The sequence below is a fragment of the Macaca mulatta genome, chromosome 1, assembly GCF_049350105.2.
Source record: "Macaca mulatta isolate MMU2019108-1 chromosome 1, T2T-MMU8v2.0, whole genome shotgun sequence".
NCBI classification, from domain to species: Eukaryota; Metazoa; Chordata; class Mammalia; order Primates; family Cercopithecidae; genus Macaca; species Macaca mulatta.
The window spans coordinates 3139394-3166325 of NC_133406.1; the positions used below are offsets into that span (position 1 = coordinate 3139394).

General features: G+C 41.4%; 1 protein-coding gene across 8 annotated transcripts in view; it reads left to right on the forward strand.

The window, feature by feature from the left end:
* Positions 1–26932, forward strand: part of SMYD3 (SET and MYND domain containing 3) — a 763302-nt gene that overhangs the window by 568500 nt on the left and 167870 nt on the right. For all 8 annotated transcript variants that reach the window (NM_001265933.1, XM_028839533.2, XM_077964305.1 and 5 more), the window contains 2 exon segments: positions 14797–14864; positions 16777–16879. In NM_001265933.1, coding sequence (NP_001252862.1) covers positions 14797–14864; positions 16777–16879 — 171 coding nt within the window.

Sequence of the window (26932 nt, forward strand, 5' to 3'; positions counted from 1 at the left end):
CTCCTCCTCCCGGGTTCACACCATTCTCCTGCCTCAGCCTCCCAAGTAGCTGGGACTACAGGCGCCCGCCACCTCGCTCTGCTAGTTTTTTTGTATTTTTTAGTATAGACAGGGTTTCACCGGGTTAGCCAGGATGGTCTCGATCTCCTGACGTCGTGATCCGCCCGTCTCGGCCTCCCAAAGTGCTGGGATTACAGGCTTGAGCCACCGCGCCCGGCCTATTAAGGGTTTTTAACATGACGGGTGTTGAATTTTAACAAAGGCATCTGCATCTATTGAGATAATCTTGTGGTTTTTGTCACTGGTTCTGTTTCTGTGATGAATTATGTTTACCAATGTGCAAATATTGAACCAGCTTTGCATCCCTGGGATGGCGCCTACTTGATCATGGGGGATAAGTTTTTTGATGTGCTGCTGGATTTGGTTTGCCAGTATTTTATTGAGGATTTTCACATTGATGTTCATCAGGAGTGTTGGCCTGAAGTTTTCTTTTTTTGTTGTATCTCTGCCAGGTTTTCGTGTCAGGATGATGCTGGCCTCATAAAATGAGTTAACGAGGAGTCCCTCCTTTTCAATTGTTTGGAATAGTTTCAGAAGAAATGGTACCAATTCCTCTTTGTACCTCTTGTAGAATTCTGCTGTCAATATGTCTGGTCCTAGGCTACTTTTGGTTGGTAGGCTCTTTATTACTTCCTCAACTTTGGAACATGTTACTGATCTATTCAGGGATTCTACTTCTTCCTGCTTGAGTCTTGGGAGGGTGTATGTGTCCAGGAATTTATTCATTTCTTCTAGATTTTCTAGTTTATGTGCATAGAGGTATTTATAGTAGTCTCTGATGATTGGTTGTATATCTGTGGGGTCAGTGGTGATATCCCCTTTATCATTTTTCATTGTCTATTTGATTCTTCTCCCTTTTTAAGTCTAGCCAGTGGCCTATTTTATTTTTTCAAAAAAACCCCAAAAAACTAAAAAACCCAGCCCCTGTGTTCATTGATTTTTTTTTAAGTGTGTGTGTGTGTGTGTGTGTGTGTGTGTGTCCGTCCTCAGTTCCTCTCTGATCTTGGTTATTTGTTGTCTTCTGCTAGCTTTGGGGTTTGTTTGCTCGTGGTTCTCTAGTTCTTTTAGTTGTGATGTTAGGATGTCAATTTGAGGTCTTTCTAGCTTTTTGATATAGACTTTTAGTACCATAAATTTCCCTCTTAACACTGCTTTAGCTCTATCCCAGAGATTCTGGTACATAGTTTCTTTGTTCTCATTAGTTTCAAAGAACTTCTTCATTTCTCCCTCAATTTCATTACTTACCCAGGGGTCACTCAGGAGCACATTGTTCAATTTCCATGTAGTTGTGTAGTTTTGAGTGAGTTTCTTAATCTTGAGTTCTAATTTGATTGTGCTGTGGTCTGAGAGACGGTTATGATTTTAGTTATTTTGCACTTGCTGAGGAGTGTTTTACTTCCAATTAGTAAAACAATTAGAAGTGATAAATTTTTAGAGTAAGTGCCATGTGGCACAGAGAAGAATGTATATTCTGTTTTTGGGGGTTAGAGATTTTTATAGATATATCAGGTCCACTTGATCCAGAGCTGAGTTCAGATCCCGAATAGCTTTGTTAATTTTCTGTCTCGATGATCTGGCTAATTCTGACAGTGGGGTGTTAAAGTCTCCCATTATTATTGTATGGGAGTCTAAATCTCTTTGTAGGTCTCTAAGAACTTGTTTTATGAATCTGGGTGCTCCTGTATTGGGTGCATATATAGTTAGGATAGTTAGCTCTTCTTGTTTAATTGAACCCTTTACCATTATGTGATACCTTCTTTGTCTTTTTTGATGTTTGCTGGTTTAAAGTCTGTTTTGTTAAAAACTAGGATTGCAATGCCTGCTTTTTTTCTGCTTTCCATTTGCTTAGTAAATTTTTCTGTATCCCTTTATTTTGAGCTTGTGTGTGTCTTTGCACATGAGATGGGTCTCTTGAATATAGCACACTGATGGGTCTTGACTCTTTATCCAGCTTGCCATTCTGTGTCTTTTAATTGGGGCATTTAGCCCGTTTATATTTAAATATAATACTGTTTTGTTTGAATTTGATCCTGTCATCATGATGCTAGCTGGTTATTTTGCAGACTTGTTGATATAGCTGCTTCATAGTGTCATCGGTCTGTGTACTTCAGTGTGGTTTTGTAGTGGCTGGTAACAGTTTTTCCTTTCCATATTTAGTGCTTCCTTCAGGAGCTCTTGCAAGGTAGGCGTGGTGGTAACACATTTCCTCACCATTAGCTTGTGTGAAAAGGATTTTATTTCTCCTTCACTTATGGAGCCTAGTATGGCCAGTTATGGAATTCTGGGTTGGAAATTATTTTCTTTAAGAATATTGAGGCAGGGTGCAGTGGTTCACGCCTGTAATCCCAGCGCTTTGGGAGGCTGAGGCAGGCAGATCACTTGAGATCAGGAGTTGGAGACCAGCCTGGCCAACGTGGCGAAAACCTCTCTCTACTAAAAATACAAAAAAATGAGCTGGGCATGGTGGCGGCACCTATAATCTCAGCTATTCAGGAGGCTGAGGCAGGAGAATCACTTGTAGCTGGGAGGCAGAGGTTGCAGTGAGCCAAGATTGTTCCACTGCTCTCCAACCTGGGCGACAGAGTGAGACTCTGTCTCAAAACAAAGAAACAAACAGAAACATTGAATATTGACCACTAATCTCTTCCGCCTTGTAGGGTTTCCACTGAGAGGTCTGCTGTTAGTCTGATGGGCTTCCCTTTGTATGTGACCTGGCCTTTTTCTCTGGCTGCCCTTAACATTTTTTTCTTTCATTTTGACCTTGGAGAATCTGATGATTATGAGTCTTGGTGTTGTTCTTCTCATGGAGTATCTTACTGGGGTTCCCTGGATTTTTTGAGTTTGAATGTTGGCCTGTCTTGGTAGGTTGGGCAAGTTCTCCTGGATGATACCCTGAGGTATGTTTTCCAACTTGGTTTTGTTCTCCCCGGCCCTTTCCGGTACCACAATTAGTTGTAGATTTGGTCTTTTTATATAAACCAATAGTTCTTGGAGGTTTCGTTCATTCCTTTTCATTCTTTTTTTCTCTAATCTTGTCTGCCTTATTTCAGCAAGATAGTCTTCAAGCTCTGAATTCTTTCCTCCACTTGGTCTCCTCAGCTGTTGTTACATGTGGTTGCATTGTGAAGTTCTCATGTTATGTTTTTCAGCTCCATCAGGTCATTTATGTTCCTCTCTCAACTGGTTAGTCTGCTTAATAGCTCCTGTAATGTTTTATCATGGTTCTTAGCTTCTTTGCATTGGGTTAGAACAAACTCCTTTAACTCAATGAAGTTCATTACTTGCCCACCTTCTGAAACCTATTTTTGTCATTTCAAAACTCAGACTCTGCCTAGTTTTGTGCCCTTGCTGGAGAGATGTTGCAGTCATTTGAAGGAGAAGAGACACTCGGGCTTTTTGAGATTTCAGCATTTTTGCATTGATTATTTCTCATCTTTGTGGGCTTATCTACCTTCAGTCTTTGAGGCTGCTGACCTTTAGATGGGGTTTTTGTGGAGTCTTTTTTGTTGATGATGTTGGTGGTAGTGGTGCTTTCTGGTTTTTTGTTTAACAGTCAAGACCCTCTTCCATAGGGCTGCTGTGGTTTGCTGGGGTCCACTCCAGACAGTATTCACCTGGGTGCTTCCTGTACCTAGAGGTATCACCAGTGGAAGCTGCGGAATAGCAAAGATTGCTGCCTGCCCCTTCCTCTGGGAGCTTGCTCCCAGAGAGGCACTGACCTAATGCCAGCTAGAATGCTCCTGTAGGAGGTATCTGGTGACCCCAGTTCGGAGGTCTCACCCAGTCAGGAGGCACAGGATGAGGGACCTGTTTAAAGAAGCAGTGTGACTGCCCCTTGGCAGAGCAGCTACACTGTGCTGGGGGGAGTTCCCCTTGTCCAGACTGCATGGACTCTTCAGAGCCAGCAGGCAGGAAAGACTAAGTCAGCTGAACAGAGAGACCATAGCTGCCCCTGCCCGCAGGGCTCTGTCCCAGGGAGATCAGAGTTCTGTCTGTAAACCCCTGGCTAGAATTGCTGAAATCCCTGGAGGGGAAGGTGAGGAGGGACGGATCTGCGACCCACCTAAAGAAACAGTCTGCCCATGAATTGCCATAGCTGCTATGCTCCACTGTGGAGAATCCCTCCCAGTCCAACCACCCATTCTCCCCGGCACCGACTGGAGCCGTGGTGATTGCGCTGTCCCTCTCTCCTTCTTTTTCAGTGACATGAAGGCCTCCCACAGGAGAAGACTTTTGAACCTGGTCTTAAGGGACCAGTGGTATTTCAGTAGTTAGAGGAAGGAAGGGAGAACATTCTAAGCAGTGGGACTGTTCCACCTGGCGGAGACATGAAGATGTGAAGACAGGAAAACTGAGAGGAAAACATGAAAAGGCAGACACTAGGGAAGAGACTAGAAAAGTTGATGGGGCCTAGATCTGGACCCAACAGTCAGCCCGTCTCCTCTAGGCCAGTGTTTGGCTATTTTTTTTTTTTTTTCCTGAGATGGAGTCTTCCTCTGTCACCAGGCTGGAGTGCAGTGGCGCGATCTCGGCTCACTGCAACCTCTGCCTCCTGGGGTTCGGGTGATTCCCCTGCCTCAGCTTCCCATGTAGCTTGGACTACAGACACCCGCCACCACCATGCCTAGCTAATTTTTTGTATTTTAGTAGAGACAAGGTTTCACCATATTGGCCTGGCTGGTCTCGTGATCCACCCGCCTTGGCCTCCCAAAGTGTTGGGTTACAGGTGTGAGCCACCATGCCCAGCCTGTCTTATCTTTTTTAAACTGATACTTCTATAATGCTTTCTTAGTCAAGAGGGTCCCTCTAACTAGCTAAGAAGAGTTTGTCAAACTGTATTTTCAGCAGTGTCCATCACAAAAGAAAATGTTTAATCTACTTTTCTAAATTACCTCTTTTGTTCACATTCTTTTTTTTTTTTTTTGGAGATGGAGTCTCACTGTCCCTGAGGCTGGAGTGCAGTGGTGTGATCTCGGCTCACTGTAACCTCCACCTCCTGGGTTCAGGTGATTCTGCCTCACCCTCCTGAGTAGCTGTGACTATAGGCTCAGGCCACCACACCTGGCTAATTTTTGTATTTTTAGTAGAGACAGGGTTTCACCATGTTGGCCAGGATGGTCTTGAACTCCTCTCTTTTCTTCACATTCTGATGAACTCTTGAGTCAGGAAAGGGGAACCTTCCTTGCAAATTGCTGCAGGGACTCACTGAAGCGGTGTAGGGTCAGGATGCTGGTGTTTTAGCTACTTGCCAGCTCAGGAATCTGGTCAGGAAAGAGGCTGGGAACAGTACTATTGATATATTCATGATAGTGACTAGTTGAACATGGTACCAGGAGAGAAGACAAATGATCAGATGATGTCCTCGCGTTGAACTCCCACCAGTGTGATTTGTGTATCTGGCCATCTATAAAAGTGTCTGGAAGAGGAGAGGGAAGAATTATGAGCTACCTCCAGACAAAGGGACAGTGGAGGGGTTGGAATGAAGCCATGATGAATTTCCTCTTTTATGTCTTTTTATATTTCCAAAAATAAAGGAGCATACCTGGAGAGATCAAAAGAGGGGCTGTCTGACCTCAGAGACATATTTCTTGATGCCTCTGGACCACATCATTAAAGTTGTGACTTTCTCTCATCTGATCCATGTTTTTTGTTCTCTGGCCCCTGCCCACTAGGTTATTGGGCAGTATCCAGGGATCAGGCGTGCTTGGGCAACCAAGGAAGCATTGGCCCACTGAGGTGCTCCCCATCTAGGCTGCCACTGGCTGCCAGAAACAGCCACGCACTAGTCCCCAAAATGCCTTCATGTGAGCCCACACAGCTTGTACACAAGTCATGCACGCTTCACCTGCTGTCATGTGAAATACCTGCTTCTGCATTTCACTCCCTGAGATGTCAGGCATCATCGGTATGACAAACCCTTGCCTGCCAAAAGTTCACCTGGAGAGAATATTCACCTTAATTTCTACATAGTGAAAGGAACCTCAGCACACACGGTATCTTTCATTTGGGGATTACATTAGGCAGTTGATTAGTGTGCAGTCTTACCTTCCACGTGTAACATTTTTCTGTAGTTTTCTTTTCTCCATTAATTTGATGGAAAAACAGATAATTTGAGCCACACGCTGCCATATCTAATTCAACTTCAGTCAGGTGCTCTACAGCACCTAGCATACTTGATTTAGGAATTGAGTACTGGGACTGAGATTACAGTGAAGCGTCCTGGTACTGCTGGGGGTGGATTTCCACACCACTTACTTGGAAAGAGAATAATGAAACTACAGGATCATATAAGAGAATGTTTTGAAGATTTAAGCTGAACAAAGGAATCTTTAAGTGTGATACATGGGAGAAAGTTCAGTTCATTGTGAAATTTTTTGGAGTGGAGCACATCTAAATGAAATCGGTAGCAGAACAGAATGTGACTGCAGAGCTATAGAAATCTATAACGATGTCTTATAATAAATTATGTAAGAATTTCATAGTATTTCTGAACCTCAGGATGTGGGAGGAAAACAGAACAGTGAAAATGGTGTTGCTGAGCTTTGTACTTCTCTACGTATTGATGTTGCAGAGCTTTATGCTTCTATACGTATTTGACAGACGTCGGTAGTAAGTGCTTGTTTCATCTGATGGCTTTAAGGAGGTGAAATGCCAGGTAACAGCTCAGGGAAGGAGCAGTGGACAAATTTGTGACTATTTTGCTTTCTCTTATCAAGGACAGTTGTTTATAAGTTCTGTTGTGAGTAAAGCTCTTAGAAAATGAAAATCTGTGTGGATTTTAGAAAGCAATCATGTTATCTAAAGGGGCTTCATTTGCTAACATTTGGCAGTTTGACTGTGGGAGAGACGTACAATAGCACAACTTTATGATTGCCATTCCTTGTGATATTGGTCTTGATATTGATTTTCGCCTTGACAAGTGATCGTTGAGTGTTTTGTATGTCTCGTGTGAACTGCAGACTTACTTGTGGCCAGAACCTGAAATGGGACAGACACCATTGCAGTTGTGAAAACAGTTGAATGTACCACAGTCTAGAAAGACAAATTCCCAAGTATGTTGTCATAGGTGATGGGATAAAGAACTTATCTTAAGTAATATTTTTTACTTGGCTTGTATTGTAAAGTAAATGTGTAAAATCTTTAATAATAATCATAGTATATAAAGACAAATTTTTAGTTTTCTCATTTATCACGTGAGATTACATGGTTTAACTTGCTGTAAATTAGTTTTGTAGAAACATTAACACAATTTGTTTTGCTGCAGGGAGCGACAGCCTCATTGGAGTACAGTGGCATGATCATGGCTCAGCGCAGCCTCGGCCTCCTGAGTAGCTGGACCTACAGGTGCATGGCACCATGCCCAGCTAATTTTTGTATTTTTTATAGAGACGGGGTTTTGCCGTGTTGCCCAAGCTGGTCTCAAACTTCTGGGCTCAAGCAATCCACTTGCCTTGGCCTCCCAAAGTACTGGGATTACAGGAGTGAGCCACTGCGCTTGACCTTCATCAACAGAAATTTTTAAATGAAGTACTTTTGCTTTGGACCTTAGGTTGCATATTGCTTTCATGAGCTGATGCTTAACATTCTTATAATTTACTCTTTAATAAATCAGCTAGATTATGTTTCATGATTTCTATGTCGTTTTTCTAGATTATAAGACAAGAAAGGTTTTAGGTAGCAAAGTGCAAGCACATTTCAAACAATACACTGGGGACTTTCGTAGTCTTCATGCCATCTGCAAAATGTAAGATGATGTATTCAAAGTATGTTCTTTTTCTAACATTTTTTGAAATGTTAGAGATGTCTTGAGATGTTCTATAAGAATTTCAACCCGATAAGTCATGATATAAAACATCTTGAGACAAATTTATGGAATTATCATTTTAGGTATTTTCCCTTGTTGTTCAACATCTTGGCTTTCTGTCTTATTAAATTATTTAAATTTTAATTGACAAATAATTGTATATATTTATAGAGTACAATGTGAATTTTTGGTAAATGTATACAAGGTGGAATGATTACATCAAGCTAATTTAGCATATCCCTTACCTCATGTCATTTTTTATGGTGAGGCATTTGAAATTTTTTCTCAAACTTTGAAATGTATATACAGTTTATTAACTGTAGTCACCATGCTGTGCTTGTCTCAAGAACTTATTCCTCCTGTGAAGAAGGTGAAACTTTGTACGCTTTGACCAACGTCTCCCCATTTCTCTCCCCAGCCCATGCCTCTGGTAACCACCATTATACTCTATTACTATGAGTTTGACTTTTTAATATTCCACATATAAGTGAGATCATGGATTATTTGTCTTTTTGTACCTGGCTTAGTTCACTTAACATAATGTCCTCCAGGTTCATCCGTCTTGTTGCAAATGACAAATTTCCTTCTTTTTTAGGGCTGATGATTACTCCATTTGTGTATCTATTCTACATTTTCTTTATCCATTTGTTGGACACTTAGGTTAATTCCATATCTTGGCTAATGTGAAAAATACCACAATGTACGTGAGAATGGGAGCGCAGATATCTCTTATTTTACTTATTTTGGATGTATATTCAGAAATGGGGTTGCTTGATTATATGGCAGTTCTATTTTGAAGTTTTCAAGTAACTTCGGTACAGTTTTTCCTAATGGCTGGACTAACGTAGACTCCACCAGTGTGCATGAGTTTCCTTTTCTCCACATCCTCACCAACCACATCCTCACCAACATTTATCTTCTGTCTTTTTGATGAAACAGGTATGAGGTGATACCTCATTATGATTTTATTTATGTTTTCCTAATGATTGAGCATTTGGTGATATTGAGCATTTTCTCATGAATCTTTTGACCATTTGTATGTCTTCTTTTGAGAAATGTCTACACAAATCCTTTGCCCATTTTAAAATTGGTTGATTTGTTTTCTTGATACTGTTCCTGTTGTTTGAGTTCCTTATATATTTTAGATATTAACCTCTTATCCATTATATGGTTTACAAATATTTTCTCCCACTCTGTGGGTTGTCTCTTTCTTGACCATTTCCTGTGCTATGCAGAAGCTTTTTCGTTTGATGCAACCCCATTTGTCTACGTTATGCTTTTGGGGTCATATCTCCTACTTGTTTCTGTCTTTAATCAGGGGTCCATTGGGTTTGCAAATGAAATAACGTGACTAAGAAACAATAGAAAACTCTATAATGTCAAACTGTGACAAGACGAGCAATGTAGTGACGATGCAGCTTGGTGACTGAGCTGTGAGCATGGGCCTTTGCCCCCACAACTTTAAAGCATACTCACTGGTAAAACACGAGACTCTCCAGCAACTTCCTGGTAACTGTGGTCCTCGTTTCCATTATCGATTGTTTTTAATTGAAATTGGAACCGTTGCTGAAATCACCTGCACTCTCGTAAACCTTCTGGAAACACTTTTGTGGATCCTGGGATTTGCAAATCATCACTGGGGAAGTACAGCCTCTCCTCTCCTGAGCTGACCTCCCTCGCCAGCCTGGTTCTCTCTCCTGAGCTGACCTCCCTCGCCAGCCTGGTTCTCTCTCCTGAGCTGACCTCCCTCGCCAGCCTGGTTCTCCCGCTGTTGTTCTGGTTTGGAGATTTCAAACCCTTTAGCCTTAGGGCGAGCAAAAATTATAACTATGTGACCAAAAGAGGGAATGGGACAGGCAGGGCCTGAATTGAGTCCTGAAAGATGGATAAATATTTGCCATACAGATAGGAGGGACTGGGAGGTAAAATTTTTAATCTCTTAAGGTTTATGAGAAGATTTTGGAAAAAATCTGTACTTAATAACCTGTCATATTCTATGGGTAGAGAAAAATATACCCTGATTAAAATACTTATTATGCTTTTAAAGTTAGAGAAATATTAGTTCTAGGAGTGGGGGGGCTGGGGAGCGGAGGCAATTATGTCGTGTAAAAACCTCTGCTTTTGGTTTTCATACCTGTCAACTCTTCCTCCTTCCAGTCTTTCTGTCCACAGAGTTTAATAAAACTCAGTGCATTAAACTCCGTTTTGAAAATTCACATTTAGTCCCTCTAATTAGTAAACTTGATGTGCCTAAAGTCTTGTGTGCCAACCATTGTGCTGAACATTTTAGACAGAGAAGTTTTAAAGGAGATGCAGATTATCTTGGAAGAAACCACTGTATGGTTGTGTTCAGAAACGGAATTCCCTTCTTTTTAAATATGCTTTAAAAATGCTGAACATTTTAGACAGAGAAGTTTTAAAGGAGATGCAGATTGTCTTGGAAGAAACCACTGTACAGTTGTGTTCAGAAACGGAATTCCCTTCTTTTTAAATATGCTTTAAAATTTATACATATATTTGGAAATCGGAAGGATTATTTGAAGTAGGCTGTGTAGAATTCAGTAATTGGGGGACGGGGCTGGGAAGTGGCTGGGTTCTTGAGTTATGGTGTAGAATTACTCAGCTCTGACCGGTGGTGAGTTTTCTTATGGCTGTTCTGATTTTTACCATTGCAAGATAGTGGCATACCAGTGATTTCTCTTGTGTTGCAAATATCTCAGTTTAACTGCTGCTACAATACAAAGCCTTTAGTCCTAAGAATTTCAAGAAAAATATGAAATTTGAATACATGGTAATACACTTATTTTATAAGGTTTCTGAGGTATTCACTTTATGTGTTGGTATTGATTTTGCTATTTGTGTCTAATCTGCAGGGGAATTGTTAACTTCAGAACTCAAATGTCAGATTCTGGACCTAGACTCTGAACCAAATGACATAAGAATTTGGTTCACAGAACATTTTAAATTTCACTGTAGTTGTTTTTATAAAACACAGAGACTCAATGACAACTCACTAGAGTTGTTGTCTAGAAAAACTATAATGTTGGATATGAAGGCTTTCAATTAGTTTAAAGGAAAAATTATGAAAAGTAAATATAACTTTACATGCAATAATAAAATAATTTAAATATGTTTTACAGTTTTAAGAAACGGTAAAAATTTCTAAAGTAATACTCAAGCTTAATTTTTAGAACGAATTCATTAACCCAGTTGCATTTATTTTTATTAAAATAGTACCATTAATATACTTTTCTAAATATTATCTTTTTGTGACATATGCATTCATTTACTGTTTTAACCTGTGCAGTTCCCTAAGAAAACTGTTTTCACAAAGAGAATACTTTGAAAAATGTTTAAACTTTTATTTCTGGGCTTTATTTCCATTCTTTTAATTATTGATATAAAGAGCAATTCCTTTCAAGTTACTGGGCACACATGGACATATTATCTACCTACTCTTTCATTTAAAAAAAAAAAAAAAAAACCTGAGAGCTTCCGCATATCCACTGTTGCTCTCAGTTGTGTGTGTCAAAAATATTTCCTGTCAGGTTATTAATTGAGATAGTACTGGATGGAACCAGCATTTTAAATAAAAGTGAGAGTAGGCAAAACACTAAACCTTCTGTATACTAGCCGAGAAAGACTAACACATAACACTCAGACTAGTATAGATGAAATCCAGGAGCTGTGGCTCACTCCTGTAATCCCAGCATTTTGGGAGGCTGAGACGGCAGGACCACTGGAGGCTGAGACGGGAGGACCATTTGAGGCCAGGAGTTCAAGGTCAGCCTGGGCAATACAGCAAGACTCCTCTCTCTACAAAAAGTTTTAAAAAATTAGTCAGGGGTGGTGGTGCTGGCCTGTGGTCCCAGTTACACCCCAGAGGCTATGAGGGCGGATTGCTTGAGCTCAGGAGTTCGAGGCTGCAGTGAGCCATGATCGCACCACTGCACTCCAGCCTGGATGACAGAGTGAGACCTTGTCTCTAAAAAAGAGAAATACATTCTTTAGTGTCTTCTGTTTGCCAGGCTTTGTGCCAGGTACAGGACTAGAGTGATGAATGAAACACTATGTCTGCCCTGCAAGCATTTTATGATCTAGTTGTGTATGATGGCAAGTAAATGGGCAAATAATGATCCAGTATGATAAATGCTGCTAACGAGGAAAGTCATCTTAGGAAATCAGGAAAAGTTTCCCAGTGGAAGACAGACAAGCTGACATTTGCCTTTGTTAGCGTTTCCTTCTTAAACATTCCATCAGAATCCATCAGAATAAACCAATGGAATAAAACTGATAAAGATTTTTTCCTATTTTGAAAAACATTAATTTGCTTCATAGTTCAGGAAAAAACCATGCTGGTTTGATTCAGAAGTTAACAGATGAGATGTGTTTGACCTGGCTTTGTTGTTGTTGGATTACTTCGACTGAAGTTCTCATTATACTGTAAAATATGTGTTAAAACATATATCCCTCCCCAAATTATACACATTTGAAAATGTTTAAAATTTCAAAAATTAAACATAGGAGTTTTTGTCCTATATTTTTACCATCTCTTTTATACATAAGTATATATAGACAATATACTGTTGCTGCTTAATGCAAAATAGATGTCCTTAAAGCAATTTAGTACTCGTTTACAAATATGTATGTACAATTTTTCTCTTGATTTGAAACTGCAATTTTATCACATATTTAGAGGAAAAAAAAGCCAAATCTTGATACGTTGCACCAGATTTCATGTAAGAGCTGTTTGGAGCAGTGGAAGAGTCTCAAAGGACTCAACGCGTTTTCATGCTTCGTGTTCTATCATGTAAACCTGATTTGAGAAATTTGTCATCACTTTTTCCTCCACAGAAATTTTATAACAAGTCAGCATCCATTTGTAGTCTCTGGTTCATCTCAAATGTTTAGCCTCTTCTCCTTTTTCTGTTTTTTGATGACCTTTGTCATGTTTCATCCTAAATTTATATCTCTAGGCGCAAGGCCTCTCGTGAACTCCAATTGTTCGTTCTTAGTCTTTGCTTGGATTTCAAATGTAACCTAACCAAAACACAACTGTTGGACTTCCCCTCAATTCCTTGTAACTGAACTTGTTCCTGTTAAATTCTTCCTCATCTTAATAAATGGTAGCTATGATCTTCCACTTGTTCAGGCCCAAAACTCAAGCATTATCCTGACTTCTTTCATTACCCATATGCCGTCCTGCAGTGAGTCGTGTTGGCTGTGTCGCCCACCTCTCCCACCACTGACCTCCAAGCCACCGTTGTCTACCACCTGGGCTCCGGCAGTGCCTTCCTAACCATTTTCTCCTCTTCCATTCACCTTTGTATGGCCCATTCTCTACACAACAGCCAGAACCATCCTTTGAAAGCAGAAGTCAGACGCCTTCACGCCTTGGCTCAAAATCCAGTGGCTTTCTGTCTCCTTCAGAGCAAAACCCAACCGTGGCGGTAGGGCCCTAAATGACCTCACTCCCTCTTTGAGCTCGTATTTTGCCCCTCTACTTGCCCACTCTGCCCTGGTCGCACTAGCCTCTTTGCTGTTCCCCTGTAACCACGGGCATTCCTAGCTTAGGGCCTTTACGCTTGGTCTTTCTCCTGATATGAACCTTTATCGCCTATAAATACACACGTTCATTTCAGCAGTCCCTTCAGGTCACTGCTTAAATGACAACTAATCCTAAAGAGCTTTCTTGACAACTTTTGTTCTCTGCAAGGACCTTGTTTCTCTCCTTGGCATTTATCTACAAGTGACATTTTTCTATCGTTGGGTTTTTTTTTTTTTTTAAATCTGTCTATTCAACTAGAACTTGAGCTCCACAGGGCCAGGGACTTTGGTTTTGTTCTTCACTGCTCTTTTCCTCGCACCTGTCTGAAGGGGTGATTATAGCCAGGATCTAGATATCCTGATTCTGGTCCAGTGCTCTTTCCATGGTTCTGTGTGACCTCATACATCAACCTTCTTTCACAAACGAGGTTTTTAAGTTCCTTGAGCACAGTGATTGTGTCTTTTACTGCTTTCGCTCCATCCCCGCGTAAGACATAGGACTGTGCCGTATACCTAGTGATGGGACTCCTAGTAAATGCCATGGCTTGACTAAATGACCTCCGGTGCTCCCTGTGGTCTTCATCAACGTGTATCGCATTACAGGCTCACTCGGGATACTTTGCTTTTTTTTTGGAGACAGAGTCTCACTCTGTCGCCCAGGCTGGAGTGCAGTGGTACGATCTTGGCTCACTGCAAGCTCTGCCTCCTGGGTTCACGCCATTCTCCTGCCTCAGTCTCCTGAGTAGCTGGGACCACAGGCGCCCGCCACCACGCCCGGCTACTTTTTTGTATTTTTAGTAGAGACGGGGTTTCACCGTGTTAGCCAGGATGATCTTGATCTCCTGGCCTCGTGATTCGCCCGCCTTGGCCTCCCAAAGTGTTGGGATTACAGGTGTGAGCCACCGCGCCCAGCCAATACTTTGCTTTTTGTGGGAGTAAGAGACAAGTTGCCATTACTCAACAGATACACGGTGGCATTTGGAAACTGCATGCAGTTTGAGTGAAAAAATCATGATACTGTAGGAGTCTGGTTTTCAATAAATAGCTTATTTGTATTCTGAATTTCGAACATTTCATGTAACTGTAACTTTGGGTGTAGTGGATAATGATACTGAAATTAATGGTTTCGTGTTGGTTTAAGTCTGGTTTTTTCCCCCCCCCCAGGAAGTTGGTATTTCTGCACTTAACCAACTCATGTTGTTAGGGGGAGTATATCCCAGATAAATTCTGTTGTAAATCAAAGAGCATCCATGATTGGCTTGGATCTTTCTTACACAACTACTAAGATGCTCCTACATTTGATTTTGAAAAGTTTCATTCTCTTGGCTACGAAGTTTCTTAAGTGACTCTGGTAATATTGATGGTTTTCCCCCTTGTTTTTACAGGTGATCTGCAACTCTTTCACCATCTGTAATGCCGAGATGCAGGAAGTTGGTGTTGGCCTGTATCCTAGGTATGGTGTATGGTGCTTCATTTTCTGGAAGACACACTTTCATTCCCACCAAATCCCCAGCCCTTTAGAGGCAGTTACACAGGCAGCTTCAGCGGCTTGTTCAAGAGCCAAGCTTAAAACTTAGCAATAAATTACCAAAAATAAAATGGAAAATGTTAAGTTTAAGGAAAACAATTTTATAATCCCACATTATATGCTGTGGTATTAACAAAGGGGCAGATCTCAGAACTAAATTCTTATTCTCAGGGGGACTTTGGGTGAAGAAGTTGAGGACGGTGAGTGCTAATTAGCCATCAGGCTGATTTTTGGTTATTCCCCGATTTCCTGAGCTGAAGCACGTGATTATTTCACCGGATTTGCCGTACGCATCAGTTGGGTTCATTCTGTCTTTCGCGTTGGCGTACTCTGAGCCCCTTCACTCAAGGGGGCAAGAAAACTCTGAGGCTTTGGCCCCTGAACGCGCTCTCCAGCTGTTGCTGAGCTGAACCTTCCCACTGAGCTATGAAACTGTCTTCCCACAAGCACTATAGTCACGCCCAGTTTCATTTTGTTTTTATGCCATAAGAGTCCAAATGCAAATTTAGACTTTCTAATAATTGTGAACCTAAGAATTCAGCCTTTTTTCTTATTTCTCACCATTGTGATTAACCGTAGGTCAGGTCTACTGGTAGGTGGTTCTCAAAAGGCAGTAGCATAGGATGATTCAAAGCGTGGGCTCTGAGTTCCGGCCCCGGTCCAAATTCCATTGCCACTTACTAGTTGTATGTCCTTGGGCAAGCCATTGAATTTCTGTGCAGCAGCCTCTTTACCGGTAAATGATCCTCATAAGATCGTTGTGAGGATGAAATGTGATGAACATGCTCAAATGCAAGAAAGTGTTTCTACATATAAGTGCTCATTCTAGTTATTGTCAGTTTCTCATAGCAGTTTAAATCCAGTGTGTTTCCCAGACGGTAAGAAATATACCTCCAAGGTAATAAAACGACTGGACCGTGGCCCAGGATGCATCAGGATGTAGTTGACAAAATAACATCAGCTCTCTATTTAGGAGCAAATACTCCTAATTATTCTTCAATGTGGATGTTCTAGCAAAGGCCATCATTTCTCCAAAGGAGCTCAACAAATGAGATCCTATGGGAAAGGTCAGTGGTATCTTGGCTGTTGCATCCCATTATGTCTGAGAGTATTTTTTTTCTTTTTCTTTTTCTTCTTTTTTTTTTTTTTTTGAGATGGAATCTCACTCTGTCACCCAGGCTGGAGTGCAATGGTGTCATCTCAGCTCACTGCAACCTCCACCTCCCGGGTTCAAGTGATTCTTCTGCCTCAGCCTCCTGAGTAACTGGGACTACAGGCATGTACCACCACGCCTGGCTAATTTTTTGTATTTTTAGTAGGGACAGGGTTTCACCATGTTTAATCAGGCTGGTCTCAAACTGCTGACCTCAAATGATGCACCCACCTCGGCTTCCCAAAGTGCTGGGATTACAGACGTGAGCCACCGCACCCAGCCCTCTAAGTATTTCTTTGTGAGTCAGGTTTTTTCTGACCATGTTTGGCTGCTTTATTGACTGTTATCTAATCAATCAACTATGCCCCAGTCCCCAAAAAGGACTCAGAAAATTTTTTAATTATTAAATGATAGAATTCCCTAATTAGCCTGCATCTTGGGGAGAATTGCACTTCCTAGGAAGTGTGCGAGTGACATTTCTGTGAATGTACCCAGAATACTGAGTCCCTGGTGTCCCGTCAACCCCACCTGCTCCTGCCCCACAAATACTGAGTCCCTGGTGTCCCGTCAACCCTACCTGCTCCTGCCCCACAAAGGAAGGTCTCTTTTACTCACTGCATTTGTTAGATTGAGTTGTTCGACTCTACCTGCTGAGCTGTGACCGTCTCCCCCTTTTTCTTCCAGTATCTCTTTGCTCAATCACAGCTGTGACCCCAACTGTTCCATTGTGTTCAATGGGCCCCACCTCTTACTGCGAGCTGTCCGGGACATTGAGGTGGGAGAGGAGGTAAGGAAACGCATGCTTCCCACCCTGGTCTTCTTTCCTATCAAAGACCGTCTCAGCTCGGCCCGTCCCTAAAACCGATTGTGCCTGAGGGGACAGCTTTCCATTGTCCTTCTGCCACTGAGGGTACTCAGAGTACAGTCAGCTCTCCCCAGCAGCCTATCCTTTCTTCTCCCAAATTACAAATGGGCTAACTTTTTAGGGGAGAAGTCACTGTATTTCTGGATGATGAATGTTCCTGTCCTGTGTGTGACAGAGAGGTGTCTGTGTGTGTGACAGAGGGTGTGTGTTTTATGCACACACAAGGAAGTCAGTTCCTGTCCTGTGTGTGTGACAGAGAGGTGTCTGTGTGTGACAGAGGGTGTGTGTTTTATGCACACACAGGGAAGTCATTAAATCTCCTCAGTGGCAACAGCTGAGCAGCCTCTCATATCCTTCCGTAGGCAGGGAGGGCATCCCAGTTTGTGAGTGGGGTCCCCCAGGACTTCTTTACCCAAAAGGCCACTAGTTACATTTTGAAGGTAATTCTGCATGTTTACTTTGTGTTAACAAGCAAACAGCTTATACTGTCTCAGGCTGACACTGGGACTTTTCAAACCGGCATCTCTGGGTGATCATTCCAGCAAAGGTGCAAAGGGGATGGAGGACAGGGAGGATGACCTCCAGCAGTGAACTGGCCTTGACCCTCCAGTTGGATAGACTGTGCTGCCAGCCTCCTCTGGTGAAGAACCTTCTCACAAGGCAGCTGCAACGGCCTGCTCCAGGGCTGTGACCTAAGGCTGCATGGGTTTGCACAATGACTACCCGTGCTGAGTTCTGAGTTACAGATATTTACACGTTCCAGAACCCCATTTCCTTCTCCTTTCCAATTTGCGAAAGTGGATATTTATTGCAAGGAAAACAGTATCGAAAACTTTTATTGCATTTACGTAGCACTCAGCCAATAAAACTTAAACTCAGAGGTACCATATTTTATGTAGACAGGGATTTGGCTTTGACCAGATTCTCCCCAAACTGATTTTCAGTGGAATAAACCACTTCTTACACAACTACTTGCTAAATTTCTAGATTTTAGGACCAGTGAATGAAGTATACTGGGATATATGTCAGTGAGATGGAGAATTTGGTTTTTTCTTTTTTTTTTTTTTTTTCTGGGGCCACAAAGGACTTCAAGGCAGGTAAGAGATGAAACCACTATTTTCAGCAATATTCATTTTGGGGCTGAAGAGTGGCTGTTGCTGTTGTCGATGATGATGATGTTTTTGCAAATTTAAAAAACCAAGTAACCTGACAAAAGCAGTTAGAACTGGTTGGAATTTTCAGAAACAACAAAGAAAGTTTCTTATATTTTCCTAGGCTCGGCTGCCAGCCATTCTCCCATGGTTGCTTTTCACTTAGTTGAATAAAACTTTGTCTTTTGGTGCTGCTTTCACGTTTTCACATCTTTCTCTTTCCATCTCTGGAGCAACAAGCAAATCCTTCCTCTTGCCTAATACAAGACATTTCCACTCAGTGTAAAGCCCTTCAGACTCAGATATTTTCCCCTGTGGTACTTAGCAAGACATCTTCTCAACAAAAAGAAGGTTCTCCCCACAAGTCCTTCATATATACCAGCTTGTTAATAAACATTTCTGCATTCCATTTTGTAGGTCTTGCCGAACAATGTTTCCCCTGATTCATCGTCCTCTCTGTCCACTATAGCTATTTGTCTTATTATTATGCACCCTTTGAGACCCTTTGTTATAATTTAAATGTGTCCCCCAGATTCCATCTGTTGAAAACTTTATCCCCAAATTCTTGTTAATGGTTTGTGGAGGTGGAGTCTTTGGGAAGTAATTTGGATTAAATAAGGTTATCAGGGTGGGAACCCCATGATGGGATTGGTGGCTTTATAAGATAGAGAACACTCCTGCCACCTCCTCATGTGATCAGGCAGCAGGAAGGCCCTCCCCAGATGCCGGTGCCATGCTCTTGGCATCATGCTTCCCGGCCTCCAGAACTGAGAAATGTATTTATAAAGTACCCAGTCTGTGGTATTCTGTTAAAACAACAGAAAATGGACTAAGATACCCTTTCAATCACCGTCTCGTCTATGACTCTTTCCCTGATTTCCCATGTTAGAAGGAAGTTCTCCCTTATAGTGGTTATTAATACATCTTTGGCACGTTATTATGGCTCTTTTGGAGACCTCTCTATTTATGAGCTTTACGAGGATAGACAATTGTGTCTTATTTCTGTATCTCTTAGCACTTTGCCTTGCACCCAGGAGGCATTTGAAAACTTTTTGTTGAATTGACTCTCTATTATATTGAGCTTACTCTCATGACCAGCGGTATTTCTTGTGGGGACGCTATTGCCATTTTGAATGGGACAGTTCTTCATTGTGTGGGATTGTTGCATCATTGGAGAAGACTTGGCATCCTTGGCCTGTGCTTAACTAATGCCTGTAGCCATCCCCTAACAACTAAAATATGTCCTATGCCTTTCACACTGACCCCTTGGAGCAGAGGTAGGGGGAGGGAGAGCCATGAGAAGAGACATTTTGAGGCATTGATTAAGGAGGGTAATTCCTATTTATTGTACAAATATTAGCTTTAAATTAATGAAGGAGTAAGTCTAGACATTTTGTGTTCCCAACACACAAAAATGGTGAATACGTGAGGTAATGGATAACCCAAATACCATGACTTGATCATTACACATCCTATGCATGTAACAAAATGGTACCTGGACCCCATAAATATGTATAAATATTATGTATTAATTTTTTTAAAGTTAAAATTCCTTGGGAAAAAAATTTAGACATGTTGATAATTTCGTATCATGAACTTTGCATTTGGTTTTAGTGTTCATTAGGGCACCCATAGTTTTAATATGAGCTATTTGGGATCTGTGTGTCAGAATATAGGCTTCACAATGGAAGACTCAACAGCAACTGAGGCAGAAGTTCCTCAATCTACATTTGTTGAGTAAATTAACAAGACTTCTTAAAGATAAAATAAGAGCTGGAATAGGGCTGGGCACCGTGGCTCATGCCTGTAATCCCAGCACTCTGGGAGGCCAAGGCAAGTGGATCACTTGAGGTCAGGAGTTTGCATTCAGCCTGGACAACATGGTGAAACCCTGTCTCTACTAAAAATATAAAAAATTATCCAGGCATGGTGGCACACGCTTGTAATCCCAGCTACTCAGGAGGCTGAGGCAGGAGAATCGCTTGAACCTGGGAAGCGGACGTTGCAGTGAGCCAAGATCACGCCATTGCACTCTAGCCTGGGCAACAAGAGTGAAACTCCGTCTCAGAAAAAAAAAAAAAGCTGGAATAGAATCTCAGACATCTGTAAATGACTGGCAGTCCTCAGGGGTGTCCCATGGCTCCTGAAAGGAGGGGAATATGAAAGCCAGTCTACTGCCAGTTTAAGGTGGGAGCATTTCAAACCTCACACAAGGAGAGCTGGAAAATTGCCCAAGGTCTATGATAACAGAAGTTGCCATGGAAATTTCTTACCCCTTGTTTCTCTCTATGTAAATCCATCCTTTGGACCCTCTTTGTACAGTTTCCTTGCATCCAGCAACAATTATAATACTTTGCTGTTTAAGGCTCTCCATTGTAATGCGGAGTTATTGGGCCTTTTTTTTTTTTTTTTGAGTTTGGATTTTTGTCTCCCCATTCAGCCACCTCCTAGAGAGAGATGTGTAATATCATTTAAGTCATGGCTCACTTGACTGGATTGCTGTTGGCTACCTTTTCAAAATTATCTTAAATATGAAATTCATTTGGTCTGATAGTTTTATAAAACATGAATCAGGGAGGAAAGCTGGGTAGTCCAAAGCAGTCTTATGGGAGTTGTGGTTAAAATAACTTGTGGCTGTTATGAATAATGCCATTGGCGCCAGCATTCTCTGGAGCCATATCAACTGGGAGAACTGTGATTGAAAGAAGGTGAACTCATTAGTGTCCCTAATGTCAGTCTTAATCTGATGTCTTTTGGCATTAAGACAGTCTGTTTCTTCTCTTAGTCATCTTATTTGCTAAACCATTAAACAAATTCACTGCATGTTTACTCGATGTCAGGAGTTGGGTAGCAGTTTTAGAAACCTTCTCTAATACAAAGATTATTAAGACCCAGCCCTGCCTTCTAGAGTTCAAGGTATAGTTGAGGAAACTGATAAAATAAACAATAATAGAATTAAGATGCACAGTGGTGTAAATGGGCACAGGGCTTATAGAAGCTCAGAGCCAGGGCACCCAAGTGATTAGTAAGGGGAGGGAGTGGAGAGTGGCTAAGGGATGTTTCCAGAGGACTGACTCCTAGACTCTGAAAGGATCCATGGTGTTAGAGTTGGATGAGGCTGGAAAAGGCATTGTAGACAGAGACACAGACAGGGACAGAATGGTAAGTTCAAGGAGCAAGAAGCAGTTCTCATCAATAGACTGAAGAATTTAGATGTGACCTGAAGTTGAGGGAATATGTAGGGATCAGATTGACAAACCCCCTGGGGGCCTCATTACAGACCTTGGTTTAGCTGAAGGTTTCATAACATTGTCTGGTTTATAGGAGGCGCCCAGTAAATATTTGTGGAAGGGAGAAGGATGGGCAATGGGATATTATTGAAGGGTTTCAGCAAGGGAACTGTGTGGCCAGATACTCTTTTTTTTTTTCCTGCATGTTTACAAATGTTACTGTTTTTTATTGTACGTACTGTACATAGAACATTTAAAGAAAATTTTTAAAACCCCACACAATTCTGCTAACTGCTGAGTTAGATTTGGGATATCACAAATTAAACCTTTTACTCAGTGTACATTCAATTTTACCTCAGTCACTGTTGCTGTAGTGTGAGTTTGTCTCAAGTCATTGAACCTATATGATTGAAATGTGATGTTTCCTTCGCCTTTCATTCACTTCTTGTATATACAACCATGGCTATGATGATAGGGGACGTTTATAGGGCGATTCAATTTAGGAAGCAATAGATGATGCCTAATAGGTAAAAACAAAAAACAAAACTCAAGGACTACAAAATTGAATAAGACCTAAGTAGTCTGTACCATCTTTGGAATCTTAGAAAACTCAGATAATGTTACATATTTTTTTTATTTTATGGAAGAAAATATAAGGTTTAAACTGGGAAATTACTTGTTCAGTGCTACACTTACTACTATGCAGTGTTCAGGGGGTTACTAAAGCTTCATTCTCAGGATCAAAGTCACAAATTATTTATCTAGGACAGTGCCCAGCACATGACACTTAATAGATAGTGATTTTCTTCTTCCACTTATGATTAGAGTTTCCTGAAGGGAAAAGTAGAGCTCAGATGGTGAGTGTCAAAAAAATTATATAACAATATAGATTTCTCATAAATTGTGGAAACAAATATTTACTGAATCTATAAAAAGTATAGTAAATAGATCTCATCTCACGTATCAAAGCAGAAGAATTGGTCTTTGGCGGAGGTGGTCTGGCTGATGTTTGGACTTGGCAAGAAAGATCGCTAAATCTGTTGAATAACATTTGGTTTGTGTGTAGAAGTGTTGGTCCATGATGACATCCACACAGATGACTTTCCATTCTTAAATTCACATTTTCTATAAGCAGTCTTTGTTCTAACACATGCTCCTCTGAAATTGAAGCTGAAAGTGTTATGACCAGTTTCACTTTACATAAAGGTACCTTGAAGTGTGCAATGAGCAGGTGCTTTCAGGTTTAGGCTGTTGAATATAAATCCATAAAAGTTTGATTTTTGTTTTTGGCTTAAGATGATAAAATTACTTTTAACAGGGTTTTATTATATTCAATAAATTACTGAATTGTGATTTCACCGTTAAATTCATTATAAAAGTCCCTGTCCCATTCTTAAGAATGGATAAGTGTAAAAGAAATATAATTATTCATTTACCTTTTGAATTAAACCAAAAGAATGCTTTAGTAACCTAATTGTGATTTTTAAAAAAATTATTTCAACTTGTATTTTAGATTTGGGGGCACATGTGCAGGTGTGCTGTGTGGGTGTATTGCACGACATGAGCTTTGGGGTATGATGGATCCTTCACCGCCGTAGTAAACATAGTACCCAGCAGTGTTTCACCCCTTACCCTACCTCCCTCTCTAGTAGTGCCAGTGTCTGTCACTGCCATCTTTATGTCCATGAGTACCCAATGTTTAGTTCCCACTTATAAGTGAGAACATTGGGTGAGTGGTTTGATAGATTCTCTAAATATTTGTTTCCACAATTTATGAGAAATCTATAATTGCTGTGTTTGGTTTTCTGTTTCTGCCTTGATTGGCTTAGGAGAGTGGCCTCTACCTGCATTCATGTTGCCACAAAGGACATGATGTCATTCTTTTTCATGGCTGCATACTATTCCATGGTGAATATGTACCACATTTTTTAGTGCACTGTTGATGGGCACTTAGGTTGATTCTCTTTCTTTGCTATTGTGAATAGTACTGTGATGAATACGTGAGTGCATGGATGTTTTTGGTAGAATGACTTATTTTCTTTGGGTATATACCCAGTAATGGGATTGTTGGCTCAAATGGTAGTTCTAAGCTCCTCTCCAAACTGCTTTCCACAGTGGCTTAACTAATTTACGTTCCTGCCAGTAGTGTGTAAGTGTTCCCTTTTCTCCGCAGCCTCACCAACACTTGTTATTTTTGGACTTTTTAGTAATAGCCGTTCTGACTGGTGTAAGATGGTATCTCATTGCGTGGTTTTGATTTGCATTTCCTTGATTAGTGATGTGGAGCATTTAAAAAACATGTTTGTTGGCTGCTGGTATGTCGTCTTCTGAAATGTGTCTGCTCATGTCTTTGGCCCACTTTTTAATCGGGTTATTTGCTTGTTGAATTGCTTAAGTTCCTTATAGATTCTGGGTATTAGACCTTTGTCAGATGCACAGTTTGTGAGTATTTTCTCCCATTCTGTAGGTTGTTTGTTTACTGTGTTGACAGTTTCTCTTGCTGTGCAGAAACTCTTTAGGTCCCACTTGTCAATTTTTGTTTTTGTTGCAATTGCTGTCGAAGACTTAGTCATACGTTCTTTCCAAAAGCTGATGTCCAGAATGGTGTTTCTTAGGTTTTCTTCTAGGGTTCATAAAGTTTGTGGTCTTAAATTTACATTTTTGATCTTTGAATTTTTTATATATGGTACAAGGTAGGTGTCTTCTGCATATAGCTAGCCAGCCGTCCCAGCACCATTTATTCAATAGGATGTCCTTTCCCCACTGCCTATTTTTGTATGACCACTTTTCTATGTGTAGGCAAGGTTGGGAGAATGAGGGTCAGGGTGATGTAATAATCCAGGGAAGAGATAACATTGGTAGCCCGAAGTCAGGGGGACCTCAGTGGTGGCTTGTGACAGGGTATCTGAAGAATATAATGTTTAGAAGGTAAAATTAGCAGGATGTGCGAAACAAGAAGAGACACAATGATACTCTGGTTTGACTTTAAAAAGAAGTTATATTTTTCAGGCTTTTTTCCAGTTCAGAGCCAGTATTAGCAGAAACATTTGTTAACTGTGATCACGGAATTCTAGAAATGAAACAAGGTCTAATTGTAACTTGGTCTTTTTTTTCTTCTTCTTTTTGGAGATGGAGTCTAGCTCTGTCGCCCAGGCTGGAGTGCAGTGGTGCAATCTCGGCTCACTGCAAGCTCCACCTCCCGGGTTCACGCCATTCTGCCCCAGCCTCCCGAGTAGCTGGGACTACAGGCGTCCGCCACCACGCCTGGCTAATTTTTTGTATTTTTAGTAGAGACGGGGTTTCACCATAGTAGCCAGGATGGTCTCCATCTCCTGACCTCGTGATGCCCCCAACTTGGCCTCCCGAAGTGCTGGGATTACAGGCGTGAGCCATGGCGCCCGGCCTTAACTTGCTTATCTTATCCACTCAGTTGTAGTCAATGAAAAGATGGTTTCATGGAAAAGGAGTTCATTTTGTCTTGAGATTTTAATGTAAACTATGTATTCAAGATCTAGAAAATCTCCTTCATTATATTACTCTAATGACAGAAATGAATTACTGCATTTTCTCTAAGAGCTGCACGAAAATGGCAAAGCAGTGGTCAGTGGCATTAATATTTTAATACAATTTTGTTTAGTGCCGTTAAGGTGTCTACTGATCAATGGCCAAGTTTCATATATATATTCCCTCTAAATGAGCCCTGCATTTACTGAGCAGATATTCCGTTACAACTGGTGAGTCAATGAGTCTTTAATAAAAGTTTTTATCTTTGGCTAATAACATGCTTTTAGCTGTCATTACCAGTTAGTAATCTGGCTGTTTTTTCCCAAAAATAAGAATAAAATATTTTTGCCATTAAGCCCTTCACAGTTGATAACCAGATACTCTGCAGACTTCATTGGCATATAAGAAGCACAAAAAGGGGCCACTTTCTCTGAGGTAACGGGGCAGTCGCCATAGGAAGGAGGTGTATTTGAACCAAGCCTGGAGGATGAGAGGCTCTCAGTAAGCTGAGTGTGGAGGAGAGGCTCGCTTAGGCAGTGATGCCCAGACACACGATGTTGGCATCTGAGTGTGGAGGAGAGGCTCGCTTAGGCAGTGATGCCCAGACACGTGTTGGCATGGTGTTCATTGTTTCAGAGGTCTAGCAATGTACATAACTGTGACAGGCTGGGGTTCAGGGAGAGACATGGAGACTAGAAAGGCAGACAGAAAATTAGCTGAGGGAAAGCCTTGTGTGCCTTTATTCATAGGCAGTGAGAAACCGTCGAAAGTTTTCATGTAGAGAAATGACGTGATCACATGGGGGTTTTAGGAAGATCCCTCTCAAAGCAGTTTAGAACATGAAAGGTACACTGAAGGCGGCGGGGAAGCCAGTTAGAAAGCCATTGCATAGTCCAGGTAGTAGTTCAGGCAGTTACAGTATGCCGAGGGAGGCTTTCAGAGTCAGTTTATTGGAGTTAAATGAATTAACTAGTCTCCTGTTGCCCATTCACTGCCTGAAAAGATCACTAATGAGTTTTGGCCCTTGTAATAAAGTCTTAGGTTAGTCAAGCACATTTTTTTCTGGTGTGACAGGCCCTGGAGTTAGTGGCTTCATGCTGGACATACTGTAATCACCCAATAACTACTGTCCATTTACCTGCTTGGATAATGGGAGTTGATGACTAAGAGCCATTGGGCTGGGTTCAGAATTAGCGTCCTAGAGTTAACCCAAGAGGGGACATAGGGATGGACTCATTTGCTCCTTCACCTCCTATAAGGACACTGGGACCCACAGAGCCTGCTAGGATAAGGTGAATGTATCTACTGTCCCAGACTAACTCATAGGCTGTTTCAAAAAGTGTGCTTGGAAATAGGTTATTTGGAATTTGAAACATAGCATTCATTAGAAATGAGAGGAACTTGCCCGCTGTGGTGACCCTCTGTGCCTCAGAGGCAACCCTGGCTTCAGATCATGAAGCAAGAGAAACATGGAGAAAATCAAAAAGTGACTGTTGTCTCAGCTGAAGGATCTCAGTTGCCACCGAACATTCCCTAACACAGGTGTTAGTATTTTAGGTTTGAGGGTGCTATGGAAATGCCTTAAGAGACGCCAGCTTCTTCTACAGCCCTCTCTCCCTGCCAAGTATGAGAAGCAGCCATGTTAAAGGAAAAAGAGCATCAGACTGAAATCAAGAGATCTGGGTGCAGCCTTCAGTGGTACCTGAACCCAAGACCTTTGCTAGTTTTTACTGTGCAATGCTGCCTCGCCACGAACAGTAGATACTCAGTAACATCATCATCTGCATCTCTTCGGGGCAGATACTCTCATTTCTGTTTATGGAGCAGCGTGTTGTGGTTGCCTAATGTGAAGAATCTATGGAGAGCCAGCCTGTGGCTGCTGTCCCCTTGGTGATGGCCATGGTGGATTTCACAGATCTGGCTGGCCAGCCCAGCCATCCACCATCACCCCGATAGCTTGAGAGAGTCCTTCCCAAAGCTTCGTTGTCTGCCAAAGAGGATGGCCGCCTTTGCCCCACCATGATTTCAAACAAGTAAGGTCATGCTTTGTAGACATGAGATGCTTTAAGTATAAGAAAAACCACATGGAG